The sequence below is a fragment of the Elephantulus edwardii genome, unplaced genomic scaffold (genome assembly GCF_000299155.1).
Source record: "Elephantulus edwardii isolate Elephantulus edwardi_28Jun2011 unplaced genomic scaffold, EleEdw1.0 scaffold00075, whole genome shotgun sequence".
Classification (NCBI taxonomy): domain Eukaryota; kingdom Metazoa; phylum Chordata; class Mammalia; order Macroscelidea; family Macroscelididae; genus Elephantulus; species Elephantulus edwardii.
The window spans coordinates 9543097-9550522 of NW_006399825.1; the positions used below are offsets into that span (position 1 = coordinate 9543097).

General features: G+C 39.2%; 1 protein-coding gene across 1 annotated transcript in view; it reads left to right on the top strand.

Annotated features, from left to right (window-relative positions):
- Positions 1-3967: 3967 nt before the first annotated feature.
- CD28 (CD28 molecule) overlaps positions 3968-7426 on the top strand; it is a 51056-nt gene continuing 47597 nt past the window's right edge. The window contains exons 1-3 of the mRNA XM_006889153.1: positions 3968-4012; positions 4128-4192; positions 6157-6218. Of these exons, the coding sequence (XP_006889215.1) occupies positions 3968-4012; positions 4128-4192; positions 6157-6218 (172 nt within the window). The remainder of the gene's footprint in view (positions 4013-4127; positions 4193-6156; positions 6219-7426) is intronic.

The window sequence follows — 7426 nt, forward strand, 5'->3', positions numbered from 1 at the left end:
AAAGTTGATGCCTTTGAGCTGTGGTGTTGAAGAAGAGTATTGACTATCCCATGGAGTAGCAAAAGAACAAACAAGTATGTCTTGAAGAAGGTGCAACCAGAGTGCTCCTTGGGGATAAAGTTGACAAAAGTTTGTCTTACATACTTGGGCCTTGCTGGTAGGGGAGGTTATTTCTTTGAGAGGGACATCATGCTTGGAAAGAGGCTGCAAAGAAGAGGAAGATCCTCAACCAGATGGATTGACAGAGTGACTGCAGCAATGGGCTCAAGTATGTCAGAGATGATGAAGATGGCACAGGATAGGACAAGGTTCAGATCCATTGTTCATAGGGTCACTAATGAGTTGAACCGGACTTGATGTCATCTAGCAACAACAACAACATGTTCTAATCCTGGTTTCAGATGGGTTGAGTTCTTATCTATAAAATGGAAATAAAACCCCATCCTCTCCATAGATTGTGTAAGTCTTGATCTTTGAAGGCATTCATGATGTTTTTGATGTCATTGATTGTATCAGGAAGGAAGGAAATGAATCTTCTCCCTTTTATTACTTGTTGATCAAAGATGTTCATGATAGCATTTTATAGAGCAAAAAGTTGGCAAAGATACTTGTGTATGCTGTCAGGGTGATTATGACTTTCAATGCTTAGGAAATTGTGAGATGATTTAAGATATAATTGTAGGATTGTATAGTATCTACTACAAATGATGTTTATGAAGAATCCTTAAAAGTCATTAGAAAATATTAAAAGACTAATTAATAATAAATGTTGTTGTTGTTATGTGCCACCGAGTCATTTGTGACCCTATGAACAACAGCCCTAAACTCTGTTCTGTCCTGTGCCAATCGCACTGTCTCTGACACACCCTTTCCGATTGCCCCAGTCACTGAATCAATCCACCTCATATAGGGCCTTCCTCTCCTGCGCCGTCCCTCCACCCTCCCAAGCATGATGTCCCTCTCCAAGGACCTGTCCCTCCTTACAACATGTCCAAAATATGTTAGACAGATCCTCAGAATCCTTGCCTCCAAGGGACCTCCAGTTTAACCCTCTCCATGATGTATCTGTTTGTTTTCCTAGCAGTCCATAGTACCCTCAATACTCTTCTCCAGTACCACAGCTCAAAGACATCAATTCTCCTTCTATTCTGTATATAATACTGTATTCTACCAATTTGAAGAGATATATATATTATTACATACATAATATATATTAATTAAGTAAAAATCTTAATAGACAAAAGGATAGAAATGGATGAAAATATTTACTCATGTACTCACTGCCATTGAGTCAGAACCAACCCATAGCTGACTCTCCTTTGGATTTGCGAGGCTGAATGTCACACAAGAGGAGATTGTCCATCTTCTTTCTGTGGAGCAGCTGGTGGATTTGAACTGCTCAGAGGTACAGCCTTTGTAGCAACAGTTTCCTGTGGACTACAACACCAGAGCTCCATCAGGATTTTAATAGTCACTATATCAAGCTATGGAACCTTGGTGACGAAGTGGCTAAAACATTTGGCTGCTAACAAAAAGGTTGCCAATTGGAATCTACCAGATACTTTGCAGAACAAAGACGTGGTGGTCTGTAAAGACTACAGCTTTGCAAGCCTTGGGAGTCAGTTCTACTTTGCCTATAAGCTCTCTATGAGTTAGAGCTAACTAGATGATGATGGGTAAGAATATGGATGAAGTTGTTCTCTGTATTTATTCCAAATTTTTACATAGAGTATTTTACTTTTGTAATAAAAATTAAGTGTGGTACAAGTTATCTTAATAACTTAAGTTATTAAGTTAAGAAATAGAGAGAGAGAGATCAGCTGGCCCAGTGAACAGAAAACAATGCTACCAAGACAAAGGTGAGTGACTTTTAATCTGCAGCCCTCAGACCAGTCTTTTCATTGTTTTTGTTCAGACATTCCTCTAGGTTGTATAGCCCTGGTGTACAAGTTGCCGTCCTGCGGTCACTTGTGGTTGCTGTGAGGCTGAACACTGTAACACGGATGTGTCAAATGTGTTAATGGTTGGCTACCCAATGTGGACAGAAGTGGGGTGGAGCTCCCTGATTAAAACAAGCTTGGAAGGAGGAGTGGCATCCACTTCCATAATAGCTTGCCTCCGGAAACCCTATGAACCTGGAGAGAGAGGATGAAAGGCACCCAAGCATCGAGGACTCTCCTTCATAGGGTCGCTGATGAGTCGCCAGCAACTCAATGGCACTTAACAACAACAACAACAACAACAAATTATCTTAAGCTCTACAACACACACAATATAAAACTAATCATCTAAAGCCTAGCTTATAAGAAAGAAAGGAAAATGGTTTGAAATTTTTTCTGCTATGCCAATGAAATGTTCACAGGTACAAGGACAAGGGTGCAGGACACGGTCACAAGCGTTGGGGATCCAGCTGTGTATCCTCCTTCCATGGCCTATTCCTTGTCAGTTGCTGTCAAGTCAGTTCCAATTCATGTCAACCCCATGTGTAGAGTTGAACAGTTTGGTAGAGATTTTCAGAAGCATATCTATCAACCAGCCTATCTTTCAAGATACCCCTCTGAGAGTTCAGGTTCCTAGCCTTTCACTAGTAGTTAGCATTTAACCATTTCTGCCACTCAGGGACTTCTTAACCTTTAATCATTCTTTAAGGAACATAGATAGAGAGCTAAGTAAGATACCAAGAGGCTTTCAGTTACTTTATTCTCTCCCACTACCTCCCCACCCCCTAACACTGCAAAGAACATATGATGATATGATGGGTTTTTGTTTTTCTTTTCTTTTAACTTTCTTTTTGCTTTGGTAACTTCCTCCAGATACTCAGCTAGCTGGGTATTTGCAAGTAAGGTGTATCTGGCATAGTTCCCAGAATTGACTTAAGGAGAGCTTGATCTAAAAATGTAGCTATTTGTGCTTAACTTGCACCCAAGACAATAGCTAAATTCCTGTATTTATAACTCCTTTAATTTCTAATTTATATGTAGATTCTGAAGCTTCCTCTGACATACTTTGGACATGTTGCAAAGAAGGACCAGTCCTTGGAGAGGGACATCATGTTTGGTAGGGTGGAAGGACAGCGCAAGAGAGAAAGACCCTTGATGAGATGGATCAATCCAGTGAATGGGGTAATGGGAGTAGGTGTGTCGGAGAGAGTGAGGTTGGCACAAGATAGAATAGGGTTTAGGGCTCTTGTACATAGGGTCTCTATGAGTCACAAGCGGCTCGACGGAACATACCACCACCAACAACAACTCTTCAGTACAACTCTTAACCTTGTTCTTTTGTCACAGTCAAGCTCCACTCTTGGAAATCAAGACGGAAATGGACAGCCAGTTAGGAATTGGTTCTGATTTGCTGTCAATGAATTTGAGTGTTTTGAGCTCTGTACTATAAAGGACTTTCTTCCACAAGAGATGCTGTTTCTCTTTCCAACTATCTTTTCTGTGTCTGAGTTTTACTGAATTCCAAGCACTGTTTTTCATAGCTCTGATCCTGATCAATAAAGAATAATTCTCACAAACCCATCACGTATAATCTTTTTCAGTGGCAAGAAAACGCTTATCTTTCAAAGAAGAGACAAAAAGTCTAAAGTCATCAAAATAATGTAATATCCTGTGTGAAAAGTTGCAATCTTATGCCTGTGGTTTGAGGGCCTGATCATGTGCTCCAGGAGGGGAGAGTCGATGGGTGAGCTGCTCAGGCTCCACCAGAAGCCTCTTCAGCTCGCCTTGCTCGCTGAGCTCCGCAGGGAGGAGGGGCTGGAACCCTGGCCCACCGCTAGGACAATGATCCTCAGGGCGCTCCTGGCTCTCACCTTCTTTCCCTCCATTCTGGCTACGACAGGTAAATACTTTAGGTTTATTTCCTCCTTGAAATTTTTCTTTTCAGGTCTTGCCATCAGACCTGGTTCACTTTAAAGAAACGATCTGTGAAATGTGAACATTTTGAAATGTAGCTTTCCTTTTCTAACATGGCGGTCCACTATATAGAAATACATGGGTTCTCAGACGAGAAGGTATGGACTTTAATACATATCTTTTGGAATTTAAGAGGATTTATTTAGCTATTAGCTGAAAATACCCCAAGAAATTTAGCATATTGCTTTTTTGTTTTGTTTCTTGAAATTTAAGGAAATTGCTATAAGTGAGTTGGCTGTCAAAGCTCTGAATTTAGATGGCCTGGATTCTTATCACAGGTTCGTTTTTTGCTAGGAGATGTGGGTTAATACTCTAGGCTTCAATTTCCTTATCTGTAACATGGGAATGGTAGTAAATACCATTTTACTGTCAATGCAAGGATAATATGAAACAATTCAGTAATGTCATATGTTTACCATGTTCAGTCAATGATCAACTAGCAAGCTCCATGCTGTAACTGCAACATCTATCTGAACTGAATGCCTGTGAAAAGACGTTGTGGAGCCAATACAGAAATTGACAAATGCTAATCAATTGGTGTTCTTGCAGTTGGCAGGAATTTCTTTTCTTTGATTAAATTCCTCTAACTCTGATAATGATGATGAGATTGACCTATCTAACACCTATAGAACATTTAGCTTGTATAACATTCCGTTCTTAAAACTGCAAGGTCGGTATTACAATGAACCATATTTTAGTTAAGGACACTGAGGTGTAAGGACATAAAATGATTCACCCAAGGTTATACAACTACTAGGTGTCCATAGCAAGGTTGAGACTTATTCTAGTGCACATAACATGATTTGCTTTATAATTTCACAAATGCAGATAAATATTTAAAAAAAATAATTTAAACTAGGATTAAATAATGTCCTAAAAAACATAAACTCTAAGGAGAAAGAAATTGCTATTTTGGTGGATTAAAGTGCTGTTCAACTCATTACTAGAATTAGAAAAGGGCTCCACCTGGCTCAAAAACTGGACCTGAGACGTCAACTGGCATGCACTGGTAAATTGTTATTTTTCTCTTCAAGATGCACTGCAAGGCTAGTATTTAAAAATTTCTTTCTCATTTATTTTGATGCCTCAAAGTTTGCATTTTTTGGTGATTGTTCTTAATATCATAGCCATGTGGTCTAATGAGTATAATTTATCAACTTGCAAAAGTATAGTGGTTACTTATAGACCATTTATTTCTTTCATCTCATGTGTCAGTGACTAAGTACATTTACAAATTGTGTGTACTTAGTAAAAGGTGTTCATATAGTGCAAGCCATGAGCTGATAAGGAAAGAAATTATATCCTAGTGTCTGGTTTCGAGAACTAGAGCTTCTAAGCATATATTTTTTTCCCCTCTAAATATGTTTTATTTTTTTCCCCTCTAAATATGTTTTAAGATCAATTTGAAAATGTCTTTTTCAAAATAAAACTTTATTTTAATGAAAATTTCTTTAAAAGTCATCTTTAAATTTTATCTTTAAGTAGTCTTTCATTCTTGTCTTCTTGACATTGAGCCTCAATCCATATTGGAGGCTGCAGTCCTTGACCCTCTGTAGCAAGCACTTCAGGTCCTCCTCAGTTTCAGCAAGCAGGGTTGTATCATCTGCATAACGCAGATTGTTGATAGATCTTCCATCATTCTTGACCCCACATTTCTCCTCATAGAGCCCAGCCTCCCAGATAATCTGTTCTGCATACAAGTTGAAAGGGTATGGAGACAGGACACGTCCCTGGCATACGCCCTTCCCAATTTTGAACCATGCAGTGTTTCCTTGCTCTGTTCTGATGACTGCCTCTTGGTCCCAGTAGAGGTTTCTCATTAGCATTATCAAGTGTTCTGGGATTCCCGTTCTTCTCAGAGTCAGCCACAGTTTGTTATGATCCACATAGTCAAATGCTTTTGCATAGTCAATGAAGCACAGATAGACATTCCTCTGGTACTCCCTGCTTTCAGCTAAGATCCATCTAACGTTCACTACAATATCCCTAGTACCATGACCCCTTCTAAACCCAGCCTGGACTTCTGGCAGTTACAACAACAACAGTCTTTCATATTTTTTCTAAGGAATTTTAAAAGTTTTAGAATTTATTAGAAATGAAAGGGTAGTCAAAAAGGAAAAGGGAACTTCAGTTTTGTTGAAAACAGTTTAAAATTGGGGCACATATTACTTTATCTGTAGTCTTGTTTAAAACCATTTATCATCATTTAATTTACTTTCTTTTGAAGATTTTTGTGTTTCAGATTCTTGAGTCTTTTCCCCTTTATGATATTTATTGAAGATAGAATAGCTGAAGAAGCAGTGAGTGAGTTCACAAGCACAAAGCCTTTGTTTTCTACTTCATGACATGTCTAGTTTTCCAAGGTCAATTCACCCTTGTAATATATTTTAAGATTTCATGTGAAGTGGTTGTCTAACGAGTTAGGAAATGGGGAAAGATTTGGAGGAGTACTTTTACAATATCTCTTTCAAGAAGAAATTTTACGATAAGGGAAAGGATTGTAACCTATGGAAATGTCTGAGCCATTTTAAGCGAATGGTGAGAAACCTTCCATGTGCTTGTGGTCTTTGTGTCTGTGTTCATCTTCCATGAAGAGCTTACAGGTAAGGAAATTCTGTGATCAAAGTGTGTTTATCCTCCTCGCTGTTATGAAAAGGTAATGATATATTTGCTATCTATGTATACATATATGTATGATTGTTAAGATTCATTGAGTCAGTTCCAACTCACAGTGAACTCGTGTACGACAGAATGAACACGTCTGGCCCTGCCTTAGCCTCATCATGGTTGCTGTTTGAGCCTCTTGTTACACAGTCAAGGGGCCAGTCCATCTTGCTGAGAGTCTTCCTTTTGTTTCCACTTATCTTCTACCTATTGCAAGGATGATGCACTTCTCCAAGGTCCATGCCCTCCTGATAACAAGTCCAAAGTACATAAGAAGTCCTACTACTCTTGTTTATAAGGCTATTTCTGGCTGTACTTCTTCTAAGACCAATTTGTCTTTTCTTCTGAAAATCTGTGATATATTTAATATTCCTCACCAACACTAAAATTCAAAGGTATTAACTATTCTTTTATTATTTGTTTTTCCTTATTCATTTATATACGGAGAAGAGTACTGAACATACCATGGACCACTAAAAAAACAAATAGGTCTGTCTTGGAGAGGGTGAAAACAAGGTTCTCCGTGGAGGCTAGAATTTTGAAGCTTTGTCTCATATATTTTGGGCATGTGGCCAGGAGAGATCAGTCCTTGGAGAAGAATGTCATGCTTGGAAGGGTGGAGAGACAGTGCAGGAGAGGAAAACCCTGGGTGAGACAGATTGATACAGTAACTGGGGCAATGGGGATAGGTGTGATGGAGTCAGTGAGACTGAGTAAGGGCAGGGCAGACTTCAGAGCTGCTGTACATATAGGGTCGCTAACAATCTGCGTTATGCAGATGACACAACCTTGCTCGCTGAAACTGAGGAGGACCTCATGCACTTACTGCAGAGGGTCAAGGACTGCAG